A 24198-nucleotide genomic window follows, 5' to 3' on the forward strand; every position below is an offset into this window, starting at 1 on the left:
TCATTTTCCTAGGTTATTATTATTATTATTGGTATATTTCATTTCCCTACATTATTATTATTATTATTATTATTGGGATATTTCATTTTCCAACATTATTACTGTTATATTGACATTATTATTATTATTATTATTATTATTATATTGGTATATTTCATTTACCTACATTATTATTATTATTATTATTGGGATATTTCATTTTCCTATATCACTATTATTATTATTTTCATAATCCTTCAATATTAGTAATATTGTATTAGTATATTTCATTTTCCTACGTTATTATTATTATTATTGGGATATTTCATTTTCCAACATTATTACTGTTATATTAACATTATTATTCTTATTATTATTATATTGGTATATTTCATTTCCCTACATTATTATTATTATTGGTATTTGTATATTTCATTTTCCTACATTATTACTATTATATTAACATTATTAGTATTATTATTAATAATATATTTCATTTTCCATTATTATTATTATTATTGATATATTTCATTTCCCTACATTATTATTATTATTATTATTGGCATATTTCATTTTCCTACGTTATTATTATTATTGGTATCTTTCATTTCCTACTTTATTATTGTTATATTGACATTATTATTATTATTATACTGATATATTTCATTTTCCTACGTTATTATTATTACTGATATATTTCATTTTCCTACTTTATTACTGTTATATTGACATCATCATCATTATTATTATTATTGGTATATTTCATTTTCCCACATTATAACTGTTTTATTGACATTATTATTATATTGATATATTTCATTTTCCTACATTATTATGATTATTGATATATTTCATTTCCCTACATTATGTTTTCTTATTATGATTGGGATATTTCATTTTCCAACATTATTACTGTTATATTGACATTATTATTATTATTATTATTATTATTATTATTATTTTGGTATATTTCATTTCCTTACATTATTATTATTATTGGGATATTTCATTTTCCTATATCACTATTATTATTATTATTATCATAATCCTTCAATATTAGTAATATTGTATTACTATATTTCATTTTCCTACATTATTATTATTATTATTGGGATATTTCATTTTCCTATATCATTATTATTATTATCATATTCTTACAATATTAGTAGTATTATATTAATATATTTCATTTTCCTACATTATTATTATTATTGGTATATTTCATTTTCCTACATTATTATTATTATTATTATTGGCATATTTCATGTTCCTACGTTATTATTATTGGTATATTTCATTTCCTACTTTATTACTATTATATTGACATTATTATTATTATATTGATATATTTCATTTTCCTACATTATTATTTTTATTATTGGTATATTTTATTTCCCTACTTTATTACTCTTATATTGACATTATTATTATTATTCATATATTGCATTATTATTCATATATATTTCCTACATTATTACTGTTATATTGACATTATTATTATCATCATTATTATTATACTGATATGATTCATTTTCCTACATTATTATTATTATTGGTATAGTTCATTTCCTACTTTATTACTGTTATATTGACATTATTATTATTATATTGATATATTTTGTTTTCCTACATCATTATTATTATTATTGGTATTTGTATATTTCATTTTCCTACATTATTACTATTATATTGCCATTATTATTATTGATATATTTCATTTCCCTTCATTATTATTATTATTATTATTATTATTATTATTATTAGAAACACAGCAAAATGAGTCCACAGCTGACACTCTGCTGGCTGTTGTCTTGGATCACACATCGGACCCTTCCCAAGTGTCTAGGGCTGTGTGATGTATCGGTGAATAATGCGTGCAGATCCCAGTGAGGTGGCCTTCTGCAGCTGGCAGGTGATGATTTTGTCAGCGCTGATTGTGTTTTAGTGCAGGCCAAGGTCTGGAGGCACTGCACCCAGTGTGTCGATCACCACTGGGACCACCTTGACTGACTTATTATTATTACTATTATTATTTCTAGAACTCAAAGTGGCTTGATATAAAGACCTTAGTATATATTAAAATATATGAAAACACAACATTAAACACATACAGCACTAAAAATCCAGTTAAATAAATAAATAAATAAATAATGCAAGTCTGAGGATTCCATAGGATGTGAAATCGTAGCACAATATGTGTTAAAGGGACCCCCAAGTTAACTCATTTTATATGTGGATTTCTTACAGGAACCCTGGGAGTCATCGTTTGGCCCCACCAGCTCCACATTCGTCTCGGATCTTCCCCCAATGAAACAAAAAAGAGGCACCGGTCGGAGAAATTATCTATACCAAGGTATACATTTTATTTATTAAGACTCCTGTTTGGGTGGTGGGAATGTGGTCCTGTGTTCGGATTCCGGCTTCGTGTCCTCAGTTCTTGTTGTTGAGTTCCCTGGAGAGCTGGCAGAGTCCGCAGAGCGGGCAGCAGGACATCACCACCCAGTCCGAACAGATGGAGCCCTGCGGTGGAAAAATTATTGTTATCATCGTCATCATTAATTATTAATTATATCCTTGTTTCTTCTCTTAAAAGAGACTCAAAGCAGAATGTTGTTGTTGTCGTCACAGATGTCAGGATGAATTGAGTGGTGTATTCCTGGCAGAAGGAAGGGGATTGGACTGGATGGCCCTTGACGGGTTTTTTCAACTATATAGTATCTTATCTATCATTCTATATGATATCTATGATATCTATAGCCATCTGGCTTTGGCTGAATGGCCCTCTGTAAAGAGGGATCGGATAAGGTCTTCCTGCCAGACAGAATGGGGTTGGACCAGGTCCCCCTTTGGTGTCATTTCCAAATCTGGGATTCTGTGGAGGTCTTCAAACACAGGCTGGATGGATATCTGTTGGGAGGTATCAGACGATGCACCTCATTATTAGATGCACCTTGGGGCCCCTTTCAACTCTAGGATTCTGTGGGGGTCTTCAACACAGGCTGGATGGGCATCTGTTGGGAGGGATCAGACGATGCCCCTTGTTATTAGATGCACCGTGGGGTCCCTTAAAACTATAGCATTTTATTATTATTATTATTATTATTATTATTATTATTATTAGATGCACCTTGGGGCCCCTTTCAACTTTAGGATTCTGTGGAGGTCTTCAAACACAGGCTGGAGGGACATCTGTTGGGAGGGATCAGATGATGCACCTTATTATTAGATGCACTGTGAGGTCCCTTATAACTCTAGCATTCTGTGGTTCTATTATTATTATTATTATTATTATTATTATTATTATTAGATGCACTTTGGGGCCCCTTTCAACTTTAGGATTCTGTGGAGGTCTTCAAACACAGGCTAGGTGGACATCTGTTGGGAGGGATCAGATGATGCACTTTATTATTAGATGCACCGTGGGGTCCCTTATAACTCTAGCATTCTGTGGTTCTATTATTACTACCACCATTATTATTATTGGTACCTCATCACACTAGAGCATCCTTCTACTTTAAATCCAGTTGCTCCCTCCTGCAGCATTATGGGGTTTGTAGTTTACGGAGGTCCAGGACCTCTCTGGCTAGGTAGTTTAAAGGCCCCTCTCTAAACTACAAACTCCAGAATTCCGCAGGAGGCAGCAATCAGATTTAAAGTGGATAGACATTCTAGTGTGATGAGGTCCTAGATGCACCTTGGGGCCCCTTTCAACTCTGTGGAAGCCTTTAAACACAGGCTGGATGGACATCTGCTGGGAGGGATCAAATGATACACCTTATTGTTAGATGCATCTTGGGGTCCTGTACAACTCTAGCATTCTATGGTTCTATTATTATTATCATTATCATTATTATTAGATGCATCTTGGGGCCCCTTCCAATCCTAGCATTCCATGGAAGCTTTGAAACACAGGCTGGGTGGACATCTGTTGGGAGGGATCAGATGATGCACCTTGGGGGTCCCTTAAAACTCTAGCATTCTTTGATTCTGTTGTTGTTGTTGTTGTTATTAGATGCACTTTGGGGGCCCTTTCAGCTCTAGGGTTCTATGGAAGCCTTTAAAAACAGGCTGGGTGGACATCTGTTGGGAGGGATCAGATGATACACCTTATTATTAGATGTATGTTGGGGGTCCCTTAAAACTTTAGCATTCTGTGGTTCTATTATTGTTGTTGTTGTTATTGTTGTTGTTGTTGTTGTTATTAGATGCACTTTGGGGCGCCTTTCAGCTCTAGGGTTCTATGGAAGCCTTTAAACACAGACTGGATGAACATCTGTTGGGAGGGATCAGATGATGCACCTTACTATTAGGTGCACCTTGGGGGTCCCTTAATACAGTAGTATTCTATGGTTCTATTATTATATTCATTATTATTAGATGCACCTTGGGGGGTCCTTTAATACTGTAGTATTCTATGGTTCTATTATTATTATTATTATCATCATCATCATCATCATCATCATTAGATGCACCTTGGGGGTCCCTTAATACTGTAGCATTCTATGGTTCTATTATTATTATTATTATCATCATCATCATCATTAGATGCACCTTGGGGTCCCTTCCAACTAGCATTCTATTGAATCCTTTAACACAAGGTGGATGGACATCTGTTGGGAGGGATTGGGTGATGCCCCTTATTATTAGATGCACCTTGGGTCCCCTTCCAACTCTAGCATTGTATGGAAGCCTTGAAACATGGGCTGGATGGTCACCTGCCTATCAAAAAAGGGGTTGGACTGGATGGCCTTTGGGGGTGCCTTCCAACTCTAGGGTTCTATGTAAGTCTTTAAGCAAAGGCTGCATGTCCATCTGTGGGGAGGGATGGGGTGGTGCCTTCCCTCTTGTCAGAAGGGGGTTGGGCTGGATGACCTCCCTGGGCTCCCTTGCCTCACCTCGATGTGGTACCTCTCCCGGACGCCGGTGCGGAGGGCGACGAGGCTGCCGGGCAGGTAAGGGAGGCAGCAGCACTCTCCGGCCTGCTCTGCCACGCGGCAGGCAAAGACGCAGGGCACAAAGGTGGCACACAAGCCTATAGGAGGGCAACAGAGAGAGAAGGCATGGTGTCAGCATCATGTCCCTACTGCCCAGGTGCCCCCCCCCCCACTTGACCCCCTGTGTGTCCCCACTCACATGCGCCCATGTCCCCGCAGCAGTCGCAGAGGTCGGAGCCCCAGGCCCCTTGGCTGCTGAAGGTGTAGCTGGTGGTCATGCCCCCCTGCGGCTGGGAGGAGATGATCTCCGTCTGGTACGCCATTCTCCTCACCTGCGAGAGAGAAGGAAGGAAGCACAACGTCAGGATAAGCAGCACTTCCAACCTCCTTTTGGGCCATTTCTCAGAAAGGCAGGATATAAGAGAGCAAGAGAGATCCAAGTCCCACTTCTAGGATTGCATTCTGAGATTAGATAGGTAGATAAGTAGATAGGTAGGTAGGTAGGTAGGTAGGTAGGTACATAGATAGATAGGTAGATGGATGGAAGGATAGATAGGTAGGTAGGTAGGTAGGTAGATAAGTAGGTAGGTAGGTAGGTGGATGGATGGATAAATAGATAAGTAGATAGGCAAGTAGGTAGGTACATACGTAGGTAGGTAGGTAGGTAGGTAGGTAGATAGATAGATAGATAGATAGATAGATAGATAGATAGATACGTAGATAGATAGATAGGTAGATAGATATGTGGATGGATGGATGGATGGATGGATGGATGGATGGATGGATAGATAGATAGATAGATAGATAGATGATAGATAAGTAGGTAATAGGCCTGGGTAACAACGGAAAAATTTGTTTCTAAAATCGATTTGTATTTCGGGTGTTTTTTTGTTTCGATATTTAAAATAATTACAAAATTTTCCTTTTAAAAAGTTCGATATTTACGAAATTTCGTAAATGGTAAAAAATTAACTAATCGATTTCCGAAACAATAACGAATCGATTCATTAATGGCGCGAAATACGCTAAAAAACCTCCAAAACCTTCTGAAGCTTCCCTCTCCCTCTGTTGTTGACTGTTGGTGTGATATTATAATTTTTTTTCACTAATTAAACCATAAAACTGGCCCAGACATGAGAAATAATAACGAAACGACCTCAGAACAATAACGAAACGAATACAATAACGAAATACGAAGCATTTACAAAACGTTTTTGAAAATTCGTTTTTTTAATAATTGCTCCAGAATGGTTCGTTATCGTTTTGTAATTGAAAAATTTAACGAATTATTAACGAATTATGAATTAACAAAACTAAACCGCCCAGCCCTAGTAGGTAATGTACATGGATAGATAAATAGGTAGGTATGTGGATGGATGGATAGATGGATGGGTGGGTTGGGTGGGTGGGTGGGTAGGTAGATATATAGATAGGTAGAGAGGTGGATGGATGGATAGATAGATAGATAGATAGATAGATAGATAGATAGATAGATAGATAGATAGAAAGATAGATAGAGGGGTGGATAGGTAGATACATAGGTAGGTAGGTGGGTGGGTGGATGGGTGGGTGGGTGGGTGGATGGGTGGGTGGATAGGTGAATATATAGATAAGTAGGTAGGTAGGTGGATCGATAGATAGATAGATAGATAGATAGATAGATAGATAGATAGATAGGTGTGTGGATAGGTAGGTAGGTGGATGGATGGATAGATGGATACGTAGATATATAGATAGGTAGGTGGGTGGGTGGATGGATAGATAGATGGGTGGATGGATAGGTAGATACATAGGTAGGTAGGTGGATGGATGGGTGGTGGGTGGATGGATGGATGGATAGGTAGGTAGGTAGGTAGGTAGGTAGGTAGATAGCGGGAGGATGGATAGGTAGATAGATAGGTAGGTGGATAGATAGATAGATAGATAGATAGATAGATAGATAGATGGGTGGATGGATAGGTAGATACATAGGTAGGTAGGTGGATGGATGGGTGGTGGGTGGATGGATGGATGGATAGGTAGGTAGGTAGGTAGGTAGATAGATAGCGGGAGGATGGATAGGTAGATAGATAGGTAGGTGGATAGATAGATAGATAGATAGATAGATGGGTGGATGGATAGGTAGATACATAGGTAGGTAGGTGGATGGATGGGTGGTGGGTGGATGGATGGATGGATAGGTAGGTAGGTAGGTAGGTAGATAGATAGTGGGTGGATGGATAGGTAGATAGATAGGTAGGTGGATAGATAGATAGATAGATAGATAGGAAGGTCCAATTTCTAGGACTGTGTACTGAGACAGGAAGATAAATAGAAGGAAGGAAGGAAGGGGAAGGAAAGGAAAGGAAAGAAAACTCCCATTCCTTTGACTGCATACTGATAGAGATAGATGCACGTTCAATGCCTAGGATTGCATTCTGATAGATAGATAGATAACAAGGTGCAACTTCTAGGACTGCATACTGAGATATTATTATTATTATTATTACTATTATTATTCCTAGGACTCAAAGTGGCTTGATATAAGAACATTAGTATACATTAAAATATATAAAAATGCAAACATTAAAATCTACCAATTCTATTAAAATAGAATTAAACACATACAGCACTAAAAAAACCAGTTAAAAACCATCAAAACAGTTAAAAATGTTTAGGACTGCATTATAGAAATCTCGAGCTTTCCAGTTTGGGTCAGAACTGCAGGTGCCTTTGCAGGGAATGCCAAGTCCCCAATGAAGGCTCCCCAGGTAAACAGAGGCTGCGTCCGGGATGGGCCTTTCCCTTGCAAAGAAGCAGGGAGCCCCAAAGGGGTGGGCAGTGTGTACCTTTCCGGCCTTTATCCTGGCAAGGAGCCTCCCAGGTGTTTGCTTTGGCCTGAGGCTCCTGGGAGGGGCTGGCTTGTGTAATTCTGCATTTGGTTTGCAGGCATTACTAAAGGGAGTTGGACCACAAAGGAGGAGGGAGAGACACCAGGACCTTTTAACCGGAGATGGAAAAGTGGGACGGCAGAGGGTTAATTGCAACTACCCCTGCCAAGATGGAAAGAGTAAAAAAAAGAGTAAAAAACAATAATAACAAATAATAATCATAATCATAATAATAATCATAATAATAATAACTTTATTTATACCCTGCCACCATCTCCCCAAAGGGGACTCAGGGCGGCTTACATGAGGCCAAGCCCAGAAATGCATTACAAACAGTAACAAAAAACATAAGGCAATATCATAATAAAATAGAATAAGACAAGCATAAAATATAACAATATAATATTTGAGTTGTTTGTTGTTTACTTTAGACAGATGGGAATCTAGGAACTCATTCTCATAGAAGAAAGGGCACAACTGTTGTTGTCTTGGGACTCAGGATAATGTGGTATAGAAATCATCATCATCATCTAGAAATAATAATAATAATAATATAGAAGTAATACTAATAGTAATAATAATTTCTTGCATAGCAGGGGTTTGGTTTAGATGGCCCATGCAGTCTCTTCCAACTCTATGATTCTAATAATAATAATAATAATAATAATAAGGAAATAATAATAATAATAATAATACTATAGAAATAACAACAACAATAATAATAAAATATAATTTCCTACATGGCATGGGGTTGGACTGTATGGCCCATGTGGTGTCTTCCAACTCTGATTCTAATAATAATAATAATAATAATAATAATATAGAAATAATAATAATGCTATAGAGATAATGATGATGGTGATGATGGTGATGATGATGATGATGATGATGATGATGATATAGAAATAATAGCAATATACAAAATAGTAATAATAATAAATTCCTGCATGGCAGGGGGTTGAAGTAGATGACCCATGTGGTCTCTTCCAACTCTATAATTCTAATAACAAATAAATAAATAATGTAGAAATAATAATAATACTATAGAAATAATGATGATGACATAGAAATAACAACAACAACAGTTTTCTGCATGGCAAGGGGTTGGACTAGATGGCCCATGCAGTCTCTTCCAACTCTATTATTCTAATACTAATAATAATAAGGAAATAATAGTAATAATAATACTATAGAAATAACAGCAACAACAATAAAATATAATTTCCTGCATGGCATGGGGTTGGACTATCTGGCCCATGTGGTGTCTTCCAACTCTATGCTTCTAATACTAATAAAATAATAAAAATAATAATATGGAAATAATAGTAATAATAATAATATAGAAATAATAATAATGCATTAGAAATAATGATGATGATGATGATATAGAAATAATAATAATATACAAATTAGTAATAATAATAATTTCCCATGTGCTCTCTTCCAACTCTATAATTCTAATAATAATAATAATAATAATAATAATAACAATGTAGAAATAATAATAGTAAAGAAATAATGATGATGACATAGAAATAACAACAACAATTTACTGCATGACAGGGGGTTGGACTTGATGGCCCATGTGGTCTCTTTCAACTCTATGATTCTAAGATAATAATAATAATCATAATAATAATAATAATAAAGAAGTGATACTAATACTAATAATAATTTCTTGCATGGCAGGGGGTTGGTGTAGATGGCCCATGCAGCCTCTTCAAACTTTATGATTCTAATAATAATAATAATAATAATAAGGAAATAATAGTAATAATAATGATATAGAAACAACAACAACAATAAAATATAATTTCCTGTATGGCATGGTGTCTTCCAACTCTATGCTTCTAATAATAATAAAATAATAAAAATAATAATATGGAAATAATAGTAATAATAATAATAATATAGAAATAATAATAATAATGCTATAGAAATGATGATGATGATATAGAAATAATAATAATATACAAAATAGTAATAATAATATTTTCCCATTTGGTCTCTTCCAACACTATAAATCTAACAACAACAACAACAATAATAATAATGTAGAAATAATAATAATACTAAAGAAATGATGATGATGATACAGAAACAACAACAACAACAATTTTCTGCATGGCAGGGGTTGGACTAGATGGCCCATGTGGTGTCTTCCAATAATAATAAAATAATAATAATAATAATAATATGGAAATAATAGTAATAATAATAATATAGAAATAATAATGCTATAGAAATGATGATGATATAGAAATAATCATAATATACAAAATAGTAATAAAAATAATTCCCCATGTGTTCTCTTCCAACTCTATAATAATAATAATAATAATAATAATAATAATAATAATAATAATAATGAAGAAATAATAATAATACTAAAGAAATAATGATAATGATATAGAAACAACAACAATTTTCTGCATGGCAGGGGGTTGAACTAGATGGCCCATGTGGTCTCTTTCAACTCCTATGACTCTAAGATAATAATAATAATAATAATACCTATCCCACACTTCCCTGAGTCCTAGGAATGCCACCTGTTTAGGTTTCTGCTCAATGAAGATAGATAGATAGATAGATAGATAGATAGGTAGGTAGGTGGATGGATGGATGGATTTCCCTCAGTCTCAGCCCTAGACCCCGCTGGATCTCATTCCCTTTAATGACTCACTTAATGAAACCTCGTTTGCGGGGAAGTAGGTCCATGAAGATGCCTCTCTCCCAGGCAGCCAGGGCTAAACGGATTCCCTTCCCAGGTGGTAGCGCTGGCCCATTGGGATCAGTGGGAATTAAGGCTCCCTTGAAATCAATCAGCACTGGAGATCAATCCTAAAAACATTTACTTGAGAAGCCAGTCCCACTGACTCCCAGGACCGGCCCCTCCAGGTGTCTGTCTGTCTGTCTTAGAATTCAGTTGGGTCCCTATCTATCCTCTATCTATCTATCTTTCTATCTATCTCTATCTCAAGATGCAGCCCTAGAAGTTGGTTCCCCCCCTCATATATCTTGTCTATCCCTCTATCAATCATCTATCTATCTATCTAGCATGTATAATCTATCAATCATCTATCAACCATCTATCATCTGTCAATCTATCATGTATAATCTTTCATCTAGCAATCATCTACCTATCATGTATAATATATCTGTCTATCCTCCTCATCTATCTATCTCCTATCTATCTATCTATCTATCTTCTATCATCAATCAATCTATTTATCTATCATCTATCAAACAGCTATTGTCTATCATTTATCTATCTTTCTATCAAGTATAATCAATCTATCTATCTATCCATCCATCCATCTACCTACGTACCTACCTACCTACCTATTTATTTACCTACTTATCTATCTATCTATCTATCTATCTATCTATTTATCCATCCATCCATCTACCTACCTACCTACCTACCTATCTACCTACTTATCTATCGATCTATCTATCTACCTAATCTAATTATCTATCTATCTATCTATCTATCTATCTATCTATGTACCTTCCTACCGACATACTTACATATCTATCTGTCTGTCTGTCCGTCCGTCCGTCCGTCCGTCCGTCCATCCATCTATCTACCTACCTACTTATCTATTGATTTATCTATCTATCTATCTATCCATCCATCCATCCATCTGTCTATCTACGTACCTATCTACCTACCTACCTACCTACCTACCTATCTACCTACTTATCTATCGATCTATCTATCTACCTAATCTAATTATCTATCTATCATGTGCCTTATTTATTATTTATTTCGAGGTTTTATATACCAACCCTCTCACCTTCAAAGAGGGATTCGGACCGGTTCGCACCTTCCTACCGACATACTTACCTATCTATCTATCTATCTATCTATCTATCCATCCATCCATCCATCTACCTACTACCTACCTACCTATTTATCTACCTATCTATTCATCTATCTATCTACCTACTTATCTATCTATCTATCTATCTATCTATCTATCTACCTAATCTAATTATCTATCTATCTATCTAGCTATCTAGCTATCTAGCTATCTATGTACCTTCCTACTGACATACTTACCTATCTACTTATCTATCTATCTATCCATCTATCCATCCATCTATCTACCTACGTACCTACCTACCTACCTACCTACGTATTTATCTACCTATCTATCCATCCATCTATCTATCTACCTACGTATCTACCTACCTACCTATCAATCTACCTCAGGATACAGCCCTAGAAGTTGGAGATCTATCTATCTATCTATCTATCTATCTATCTATCTATCTATCTATCTGTCTTCCTACCTACCTACCTGCCTGCCCGCCTGCCCCGGGGCTCCCCTCTAAAGCTCTGTTGGGATGAGTGGGGATTAGTGTTCCCCTGAAACCAATTGTTCCAGAAGTCCACTCCTCAAAACATTTCTTTGAAAAGTCGGTCCCCTTGCCTTCCAGGCGTGGCCCCTCCAGGTGCCTCTCTCTCTCTCTCTTCTCTGTCTACCTGGGTGGTCTCCAAATGTGTCCATAGGACAACATGGATGGCAATCAATTCAAGGGGCTCTCCATAGGAGGCTGGACTACAAATCCCATCACCCTGCACAGCCAGCCATGGGAGGCACCATGCAATGCAACCCACACTTTCCCATCTTCGTGGCACAAAAACATGCATGCTTTTCTATCATTTAGCCCCCGGAAGAAAAACTCAAAAGTTTCCTCCAAGCCCCAACTTTTCTAGCATTGCAGTGAATGGGAAAAAGAAGAGACCCGAAAAATACTAGGGAAGCTTTGCTCCCAACCACTGACCCTTCCTTTGGAGAAGCCATTAACGCTTTGAGGGCCTTAATATATTTAACTGAACTTATTATTATTATTATTATTATTATATTGATATATTCCATTTTCCTACACTATTAGTTATATTGACATTATTATTATTATTATTATTATTATTATATTGATATATTCAATTTTACTACATTATTACTGTTATATTGACATTATTATTATTATATTAATATATTTCATTTTCTTACATTATTACTATTATATTGACATTATTATTATTATTATATTGATATATTTCATTTTCCTACATTATTATTATTATTTGGTGTATTTCATTTTTCCACATTATTACTGTTATATTGACATTAATATTATATTGATATATTTCATTTTTCTACATTATTACTGTTATATTGACATTAATATTATATTAATATGTTTTATTTTCCTACATTATTATTATATTGGTATATTCCATTTTCCTACATTATTACTGTTATATTTACATTATTATTACTATATTAATATATTTTATTTTCCTACATTTTACTGTTATATTGACATTATTATTATTATTATATTGATATATTCCATTTTCCTACTTTATTACTGTTATATTGACATTATTATTATATTAATATATTTCATTTTCCTACATTATTATTATTATTATTGGTGTATTTCATTTTCCCACATTACTGTTATATTGACATTATTATTATTATCATATTGATATATTTCATTTTTCTACATTATTACTGTTATATTGACATTATTATTATTATTATATTGATATATTCCATTTTCCTACTTTATTACTGTTATATTGACATTATTATTATATTAATATATTTCATTTTTCTACATTATTACTGTTATATTGATATATTTTATTTTCCTACATTATTATTATATTGGTATATTTCATTTTCCTACATTATTACTGTTATATTGACATTATTATTATTATTATTATATTGATATATTTCATTTTCTTACATTATTACTGTTATATTGACATTATATTGATATATTTTATTTTCCTACATTATTATTATATTGGTATATTTCATTTTCCTACATTATTACTGTTATATTGACATTATTATTATTATTATTATTATATTGATATATTTCATTTTCCTACATTATTACCGTTATATTGACATTATTATTATTATTATTATATTGATATATTTTATTTCCTTACATTATTACTGTTATATTGACATTATTATTATATTAATATATTTTATTTCCCTACATTATTGTTATTATTGGTATATTTCATTTACCAATATGTATATGTGTGTGTATATATATATCCTCAGCATACGAAGCAAAGGCAAAATAACCCAGGGACGCAGCATACGGGATTTTCCGTGTCCCATTCGCTGCAATGCGAGAGATTTGGGTCAAGAAGGAAATTTCCATTTGGAGGAAAGAGCAGAATTCCCATTTGGGAGACAATAGAAAACATGTGAAAAGTGTGAAAAATCTCATTAAAGAAGAAGGAAATTGATCTTAAGTCTATGATTATCGATCAGAATTGGGCCAACTTGGGCCCCCTTCCAGTTGTTTTGGACTCCAACTCTTGTTCCATTTTTCCATACCAAGGAGTCTGTTGTCCATAGACTTCTCTGATCTTGTTGTCAAAGGTAGGCAGAAGCTAGAGCTGACTGTCGGGAGCTCACCCTGACTCACGGCTTCAAATTGCTAACCCTCCGGTCAGCAGATTTCCTGCAGCTAGCGGTTTTATTCGTCATGCTATCGCGGTCTCTACCATCCATTCATCTATCTATCATGTATAATCTATCATCTATCTTATCAATCATCTATCATGATTGGAGGGCCCAAGTTGGCCCAGTTACGTGATTCCATGATGTAACAGAGGTGGGATGGCCATCTGTCAGGAGTGGTTTGATCGTGTCTATGGCAGGAAAAGGTTGGACTAGATGGCCTTTGGGGTCCCCCTCTAACTCTAAACTGCCTTGGAGCCCAGTGCAGCCTCCTTCCTTCTCTGCAGGCATTTAATTAGCATCTGGATGCCCATCTGCTGGGAGGGATCGGGTGGAGCCCTTATTTATGGCAGGAAAGGGTTGGACTAGATGACCTCTCGGGGTCCCTTCTAACTCTAGGATTCTATGATAAGGGAGACTCGTCGAGTAAGAGTTTGGATGGCTCTCTGTTTAGAGGGATCGGATGGTGTTTTGGTTTCTGGCAGCAAAGGGTTGGAGTGAATAGCCTTTGAGGGTCTCTAGTAGAATATATAGACTTCCTAGGAATCCCAATGGGGGATTTGAAACAGAAACTGGCAGGTCATCTGTTGGGAGGGTTTCAATTGGGTGTTTCTAAATGGCAGGAATATATATGGGCTGAACGGCCTTTGGGGTCCCTTTCCATCTCTAGACTGCCTTGGAGCCCAGTTCAGCCTCCTTCCTTGTCTGAAGCGTTTTAAGCAGAGGCTGGATGTCCATCTGTCGGGAGGGATCGGATAGTGTCTTTGGTTTTGCCAGAAAGAGGTTGGAGTAGATAGCATTTGGGGGTCCTTTCCAACTCTAAGGAGACTCGTCAAAAAGAAATTGAGTGGTCATCTGTCAGGAGGGATCGGATGGTGCATTTGTTTTTGGCAGAAAAGGGTTGGACTAGATGGCCTTTGGGGGTCTCTTCCAATTCTAGAATTCTATGAAAAGGGAGACTCATCAAGTAAGAAATTGAGTGGTCATCTGTCAGGAGAGATCGGATGATGTCTTTGGTTTTGGCAGAAAAGGGTTGGACTAGATGGCCTCTGGGGGTCCCTTCCAACTCTAGGATTCTATGACAAGGGAGATTCATCAAGTCAGAGTTTGGATGGTCATCTGTCAGGAAGGATCGGATTGTGTCTTTGGTTTTGACAGAAAGAGGTTGGAGTAGATGACCTTTGGGGGTCCCTTCCAACTCTAGGATTCTATGACAAGGGAGACTCATCAAGTAAGAAATTGGGTGGTCATCTGTCAGGAGGGATCGGATGGTATCTTTGGTTTTGGCAGAAAAGGGTTGGAGTAGATGGCCTCTGGGGATCCCTTCCAACTCTAGGATTCTATGACAAGGGAGACTCATCAAGTAAAAAATTGAGTGGTCATCTGTCAGGAAGGATCGGATGGTGTCTTTGGTTTTGGCAGAAAAGGGTTGGATTAGATGACCTTTGGGGGTCCCTTCCAAGTCTAGGATTCTGTGAGCAAGCATGAAAACAGTTCAATCCCCGAGCCCCCCAATACCCGCCCCCCATGAATGGGAGCATTGCCCCTGTGTGCAGGTGAGGCCCCTTTCCTTACCTGTTTTGGCCTTTCTTTCTGTCTTTCTCTGCTGGAACGCCAGGTATGGTTTCGGTCAGATGTCTCCGGGGGAAAGAAACCAGTCGGGTGGGGTCCGGCCTCCCTATATAAAGATATATGTGTGGACACAAAGGCACACACACAAGCGCACAGTGGGGCGGGCCAGGGGAGTCAAGGCAAAGGGAGGGCGGCCAGAGAGAGGAGTGAGTGGAAAAGAACCCAAAGGTGGGGAAGGGGCCCCAGGGGTGGGCACGCCAAGGGAATTCAGGAGTCCAGAACTGGACAGAGGTCAATGGTCAGTTTGGGTCATGGCAGGGCCAGTGCACCCCAGTTTTTCCCCAGGGGTGGCAAAGATTAATCATTAGTCTCTTTTAAGAGCAGAAGGGTAATAATAACAATAACAACAACAACAACAACAACAACAATAATAGCAACAACAATGACAACAACAGCAATAATAATAATAATACTATATCACAAATTTTGCAAAATGTCCTGTTCCTGGTTTGAAAGTGTGATTTTCTGTTTAATTGTGCAGTCCTAATAATAATAATAATAATAATAATAATAATAATAATAAATGCAACAACAATAACAACAACAGCAACAACAATAATAATACTATGTCACAAACTTTGCAAAATTTCCTGTTCCTTGTTTGAAAGTGTGATTTCCTGTTTAATTGTGCGATCCTAATAATAATAATAATAATAATAATAATAATAATAATAAATGCAACAACAGCAACAGCAACAATAATAATAATATTACATTGCAAATTTTGCAAAATTTCCTTTTCCCTGGTTTGAAAGTGTGTTTTACTGTTTAATTATGCGGTCCTAATCATAATAATAAGAGCAACAACAACAACAACAGTAGTAATAATACTATGTCAGAAATTTTGCAAAATTTTGTCCTGGTTTGAAAGTGTGATTTTTCTGTTTAATTGTGCGGTCCTAATAATAATAATAATAATAATAATAATAATAATAATAATAATAGCAACAACAATAACAACAACAATAACAACAGCAACAATAATAATAATACTATGTCAGAAATTTTGCAAAATTTTCTGTTCCTGGTTTGAAAGTGTGATTTCCTGTTTAATTGTGCGGTCCTAATAATAATAATAATAGCAACAACAGCAACAACAATAATAATAATACTTCACAAATTTTGCTAAATTTCCTGTTCCTGGTTTGAAAGTGTGTATTCCTGTTTTAATTGTGCGGTCCTTACCTTGAAAGCTGTTCTACTCCAGAAACTTTGTTGTTTTTGTGCCACAACCTAGGTTGAATGGGTTAAAGTTTTGTTGTTGTTGTTGTTGTTGTTGAGACTCGATGATGACAGATTCATTGCAAAACTAGTGCCGCAGGCAGATGTCTCTACCGCAAAAACAAAGTATTGGGCAGTTTGAGAAACTTTTCCTATGTTTTTAGGATAGAACCAGTTAGGAAAGAATGACAATCATCATATCAACAATAGCAATAATAGCAATAATAATAATAATAACTAAAATGTGTTGCCCCATTTTGCTTTTTGCCTCCTGAGAAGGGCAGGAGGGCTGACTTTGGATTCAGTTTCCAGCCATAGAAGTCAGCAGCTTGGAGATGAAAAGCTAGGTGGCCATCTGTCAGGAGGGATTGGATGGCGTCTTCCTGTCTGCAGAAGGGGGTTGGACTGGATGGCCTTGAAGGGTCCCTTCCATCTCTAGGAGTCTGATGATAATAATAATAATAATAATTATAATAATAATTATTATTATTAGAGAAAAGCAGTATACAAATGTAAATAATATTATTATTTTATATTAATAATATTATTATTTTATATTATATTAATATAAATATTAATAACAATATTATTTTTTATTTTTTAAATATTTAAAATAATATTATTATTTTATATTATATTAATAATATTATTATTTTATATTATATTAATAATATTATTATTTTATATTATATTAATAATATTATTATTTTAAAATAATATTATTTTATATTAATAATATTATTATTTTATATTATATTAATATAAATATTATTATTATTATTTTATTATTTTAAAATAATAATATTATTTTATATTATAATAATAATATTATTATTAATTTTCTCAGCTGGAAGCGACTCAAAGCGGTTCTCAGTCGGCAGCAATCTGATGCCATAGCAATTATAAAAATACAGTTAAAACAATTATAAAAACAATTAAAACATTTAAAATGTGGTATAAAAAACAATACAGTCCAGACCAATTAATAATAATAATTGGTCTCCCCCGCCCCCAACAAAGGCCATCCAGTCTAATTTTCTTCTGCCAGAGAGGACTATAGAATTCCATCCAACCTCCTTCGGCTAAGAAGGACAACACCATCCAATCCCTCCCAACAGATGGCCATCCAAGCTCTTACTTGATGAGTCTCCTTTATCATAGAATCCTAGAGTTGGAAAGGATCTCCAAAGATCATACAATCCAGTCCCTTTCTGCCAGAGGGGAAATTAGAATTACGTTGTTGTTGTTGTTGTTTTTATGGGACTCCTAGAGTTTGTTTGTTTATGGTGGTGAAAACTTCAGAACTCTAACAAAACTCTCAAGTTTTAATTATTATTTCATTATTGGCAATTTTTATGACAGAACCAATTAGGAACTGCCATTTATAATGAAATTTTGAGAGTTTTGTTAGAGTTTTGAAATTTTCACCACCAGAACTTTAGTTTTGTAAGTACTTTAGAACCATTTAGAAACATGCATTGCCCAGGCCTAGTTGGAAGGGATCTCCAAAGGTCATCCAATCCAGTCCCCTTCTGCCAGAGGGGAAGTTAGAATTACATTATTGTTGTTGTTGTTGTTGTTGTTGTTGTTGTTGTTATGCAGAGGCTCAGTGGCCATCTGTTGGGAGGGACTGGATGGTGTCTTCCAGATGGTTGGTTCGACTGGATGGTTTTTGAGGGTAATTCCCAACTCTAGGATTCTGTGATAAAGGAGACTCATTATTGTTGTTGTTGTTGTTGTTATTGTTATGCAGAGGCTCAGTGGCCATCTGTTGGGAGGGACTGGATGGTGTCTTCCGGATGGTTGACTCGACTGGATGGTTCGACTGGATGATCTTTGAGGGTCACTCCCAACTCTAGGATTCTATGATAAAGGAGACTCATTATTATTGTTGTTGTTGTTATTGTTATTTTTATTGTTATTGTTATTGTTATTGTTATGCAGGGGCTCAGTGGCCATCTTCTGGGAGGGACTGGATGGTGTCTTCCTGCCTGGTACGTTTGACTGGATGTTCTTTGAGGGTCACTCCCAACTCTAGGATTCTATGATACTCATAATTTTTGTTGTTGTTGTTATTGTTATGCAGAGGCTCAGTGGCCATCTGTTGGGAGGGACTGGATGGTGTCTTCCCGCCTTGTAGGTTCGACTGGATGGTCTTTGAGGGTCACTCCCAACTCTAGGATTCTGTGATAAAGGAGACTCGTTGTTGTTGTTGTTGTTGTTATTGTTATTGTTATGCAGAGGCTCAGTGGCCATCTGTTGGGAGGGACTAGATGGTGTCTTCCAGATGGTTGGTTCAACTGGATGGTCTTTGAGGGTCACTCCCAACTCTAGGATTCTGTGATAAAGGAGACTCGTTGTTGTTGTTGTTGTTGTTGTTGTTGTTGTTGTTGTTATTGTTATTGTTATGCAGAGGCTCAGTGGCCATCTGTTGGGAGGGACTAGATGGTGTCTTCCGGATGGTTGGTTCAACTGGATGGTCTTTGAAGGTCACTCCCAACTCTAGGATTCTATGATACTCATAATTGTTGTTGTTGTTGTTGTTGTTGTTATGCAGAGGCTCAGTGGCCATCTGTTGAGAGGGACTGGATGGTGTCTTCCGGATGGTTGGTTCAACTGGATGGTTCAACTGGATGGTCTTTGAAGGTCACTCCCAACTCTAGGATTCTTTGACAAGGGAGGCTCATCAAGTCAGAGCATGGGTGGCCATCCATTGGGAGGGATTGAGTGGTGCCTTGAATTGGGCTTGGACTGGGCGGCCTTTGGGGTCCCTCCCATCTCTCTGAGGCTCACTTGGCGGTGTCCAAATATTTGCCTGGCCAGAGGCCCCTGTGGACCTTGGACTCTCTCCGGCCGGCTGTTTACCCCAGTGACTCAGAGGAAGAAAGGTGTTTGCTTTGCCCAGATTGGTATCTGGACCGAAACCAGGGCAAAGGAAAGAAAGCCTTCCCTGTCGGGAGGGATCGGGTGGCCCCTTTATTTGTGGCAGGAAAGGGTTGGACTAGATGACCTCTCAGGGTCCCTTCTAACTCTAGGATTCTATGATAAGGGAGACTTGCAGAGTAAAAGTTTGGATTGCTCTCTGTTTGGAGAGGTTGAATGGTGTTTTGTTTTTGCCAGAAAAGGGTTGGAGTGGATAGCCTTTGGGGGTCTCTAGTAGAATATATAGACTTCCTAGAATAATCACGTTGGCCTTATAAGCTGCTGCATCCCATTCTTGGCTCATGCTCAGCCATGTGTATTACTCTTGCCAAGCCACAGGTATATGACTTCCCTCAATCCAAACATTAGACTCCTATGGAAGCAGCCTGGAATCGCATTTGTCTTTTCTGCTGCTGCATCACACTCTTGGCTCACATTTAGTCACATATCTTGCTGTGGTCAAGCCATGGCTGTATCACTTTCCTCCATCCAGACACTAGACTCCTATGGATGGATCCGAACATTGCATGAGCCTTTGTTTGCTGCTGCATCACATTCTTGGCTCACGTTCAGCCATACATCTTACTATTGCCAAGCTATGGCTGTATTACTTTCCTCCATCCAGACACAGCCTAGGATCACATTGGCCTTTTGAGCTGCAGCATCACACTCTTAGCTCACACTCAGCCATATATCTTACTATTGCTATATTACTTTCTCCCATTGGGCACTGTCCTGCTCTGGATGCAGCCGAGGAGCGCATTGGCCGTTTGAGCTGCTGCCCTTGGCTTATGCGCAGCCATATACATTACTATCTAGTGTCCAGACAGAGGAACGTAATGTAGCCGTGGCTTGAGGATAGGAATATTTATTATATATCGTCAAGCCACGGCTATATTACATTCCTCCACCTGGACATTCGACTCCTATCCCTGCAGCCTGGAATTGCATTGGCCTTTTCTGCTGCAGCATCACACTCTTGGCTCATGTTCAGCCATGTATCTTTCTATTGCCAAGCCATGGCTATATTATTTTTCCTCCATCCGGACTCCTCTGGAGGCAGCCTAGAATAATCACATTGGCCTTTTGAGCTGCTGCATCACACTCTTGGCTCATGCTCAGCCATCTATATTACTATGTAGTGTCCAGATGGAGGAACGTAATATAGCCATGGCTTGACATTAGATAGATAGATAGATAGATAGATAGATAGATAGTCAAGCCATGGCTATATTACCTTCCTCCACCTGGACATTCGACTCCTATGCCTGCAGCTTGGGATCACATTGGCCTTTTCAGCTGCAGCATCACACTCTTGGCTCACATTCAGCCATATATCTTACTGTTGCCAAGCTATGGAAGTATTACTCTCCTCCATCCAGAGACTAGACTCCTCTTGTCACAACCTAGGATCATATTGGCCTTTTGAGCTGCTGCATCACACTCTTGGCTCATGTGCAGCCATCTAGATTACTACCTAGTGTCCCGATGGAGGAATGTAATATAGCCATGACTTGACATTAGATAGATAGATAGATAGATAGATAGATAGATAGATAGATAGATAGATAGTCAAGCCATGGCTATATTACCTTCCTCCACCTGGACACTCGACTCCTATGCCTGCAGCCTGGAATTGCATTGGCCTTTTCTGCTGCAGCATCACACTCTTGGCTCATCTTCAGACATATATCTTACTATCAAGTGTCCAGATGGAGGAACACAATATAGCCATGACTTGACAGTAGTTAGTTAGTTAGTTAGATAGATAGATAGATAGATAGATAGATAGATATAACAGAAAGGAGAGAGAGAGTGTGTGTGTGTCAAGCCACGGCTATATTGCATTCCTCCACCTGGACATTCGGCTCCAATGCCTGCAGCTTGGGATCACATTGGCCTTTTCTGCTGCAGCATCACACCCTTGGCTCACGTTCAACCACATATCTTAGTATTGCCATGCCATGGCTGTATTCCTTTCTTCCATTGGGCACTATCCTGCTCTGGATGCAGCCGAGGATCGCATTGGCCTTTTGAGCTGCTGCATCACACTCTCGGCTCATGTCCAGCCATCTAGATTACTGTCCAGATGGAGGAACATAATATAGCCGTGGCTTGAGGATAGTAATAAATATATTGTCGAGCCATGGCTATATTACTTTGCTCCACCTGGACACTCGGCTCCTATGCCTGCAGTTTGGAATTGCATTGGGCTTTTCTGCTGCAGCATCACACTCTTAGCTCATGTTCAGATGTATATCTTACTGTTGCCAAGCTATGCCTGTATGACTTTCCTCCATCCGGACACTAGACTCCTCTTGTCACAGCCTAGGATTGCATTGGCCTTTTGAGCTGCTGCATCACACTCTTGGCTCATGCTCAGCCATCTAGATTACTATCTAGTGTCCAGATGGAGGAACGCAATATAGCCATGGCTTGACATTAGATAGATAGATAGATAGATAGATAGATAGATAGATAGATAGATAGTCAAGCCATGGCTTTAGATAGATAGATAGATAGATAGATAGATAGATAGATAGATAGATAGATAGATAGATAGTCAAGCCATGGCTATATTACCTTCCTCCACCTGGACACTCGACTCCTATGCCTGCAGCCTGGAATTGCATTGGCCTTTTCTGCTGCAGCATCACACTCTTGGCTCATCTTCAGACATATATCTTACTATCAAGTGTCCAGATGGAGGAACACAATATAGCCATGACTTGACAGTAGTTAGTTAGTTAGTTAGTTAGTTAGATAGATAGATAGATAGATAGATAGATAGATAGATAGATATAACAGAAAGGAGAGAGAGAGTGTGTGTGTGTCAAGCCACGGCTATATTGCATTCCTCCACCTGGACATTCGGCTCCAATGCCTGCAGCTTGGGATCACATTGGCCTTTTCAGCTGCAGCATCACACCCTTGGCTCACGTTCAACCACATATCTTAGTATTGGCATGCCATGGCTGTATTCCTTTCTTCCATTGGGCACTATCCTGCTCTGGATGCAGCCGAGGATCGCATTGGCCTTTTGAGCTGCTGCATCACACTCTCAGCTCATGTCCAGCCATCTAGATTACTGTCCAGACGGAGGAACGTAATATTGCCGTGGCTTGAGGATAGTAATAAATATATTGTCAAGCCATGGCTATATTACGTTCCTCCACCTGGACACTAGATTCCTGTACATGCAGCTTGGGATCGCATTGGCCTTTTCTGCTGCAGCATCACACTCTTAGCTCATCTTCAGACATATATCTTACTATCAAGTGTCCAGATGGAGGAACACAATATAGCCATGGCTTGACAGTAGTTAGTTAGTTAGTTAGTTAGTTAGATAGATAGATAGATAGATAGATAGATAGATAGATATAACAGAAAGGAGAGAGAGAGAGTGTGTGTGTCAAGCCACGGCTATATTGCATTCCTCCACCTGGACATTCGGCTCCAATGCCTGCAGCTTGGGATCACATTTGCCTTTTCTGCTGCAGCATCACACCCTTGGCTCACGTTCAACCACATATCTTAGTATTGGCATGCCATGGCTGTATTCCTTTCTTCCATTGGGCACTATCCTGCTCTGGATGCAGCCGAGGATCGCATTGGCCTTTTGAGCTGCTGCATCACACTCTCAGCTCATGTCCAGCCATCTAGATTACTGTCCAGACGGAGGAACGTAATATTGCCGTGGCTTGAGGATAGTAATAAATATATTGTCAAGCCATGGCTATATTACGTTCCTCCACCTGGACACTAGATTCCTGTACATGCAGCTTGGGATCGCATTGGCCTTTTCTGCTGCAGCATCACACTCTTAGCTCATCTTCAGACATATATCTTACTATCAAGTGTCCAGATGGAGGAACACAATATAGCCATGGCTTGACAGTAGTTAGTTAGTTAGTTAGATAGATAGATAGATAGATAGATAGATAGATAGATAGATATAACAGAAAGGAGAGAGAGAGAGTGTGTGTGTCAAGCCACGGCTATATTGCATTCCTCCACCTGGACATTCGGCTCCAATGCCTGCAGCTTGGGATCACATTTGCCTTTTCTGCTGCAGCATCACACCCTTGGCTCACGTTCAACCACATATCTTAGTATTGGCATGCC

The 24198-nt window shown here is 37.6% G+C and overlaps 1 protein-coding gene across 1 annotated transcript; it reads right to left on the bottom strand.

Annotated features, from left to right (window-relative positions):
- Window positions 1–2318: 2318 nt before the first annotated feature.
- Window positions 2319–16012, bottom strand: LOC137097992 (cornifelin homolog). Its single transcript, XM_067473572.1, has 4 exons — window positions 15874–16012; window positions 5113–5245; window positions 4875–5011; window positions 2319–2499 (listed from the first exon to the last, which is right to left on the bottom strand). Exons 2-4 carry the CDS (start codon window positions 5234–5236, stop codon window positions 2410–2412), a joined length of 351 nt encoding a protein of 116 aa, XP_067329673.1. The 5' UTR covers window positions 5237–5245; window positions 15874–16012; the 3' UTR covers window positions 2319–2409.
- Between the last annotated feature and the right edge of the window lie 8186 nt (window positions 16013–24198).

Source organism: Anolis sagrei, chromosome X, assembly GCF_037176765.1.
Source record: "Anolis sagrei isolate rAnoSag1 chromosome X, rAnoSag1.mat, whole genome shotgun sequence".
Classification (NCBI taxonomy): domain Eukaryota; kingdom Metazoa; phylum Chordata; class Lepidosauria; order Squamata; family Dactyloidae; genus Anolis; species Anolis sagrei.

Excerpts from the sequence above, each read along its gene's own strand:
- LOC137097992 (XM_067473572.1), bottom strand. The coding sequence starts at position 5,236 with ATGGCGTACCAGACGGAGATCATCTCCTCCCAGCCGCAGGGGGGCATG. Across the intron at positions 5,012-5,112 it reads CTGCGGGGACATGGGCGCAT|GCTTGTGTGCCACCTTTGTG; the intron begins GTGAGTGGGGAC and ends GCCCTCCTATAG. Across the intron at positions 2,500-4,874 it reads GGGAGAGGTACCACATCGAG|GGCTCCATCTGTTCGGACTG; the intron begins GTGAGGCAAGGG and ends TTTCCACCGCAG.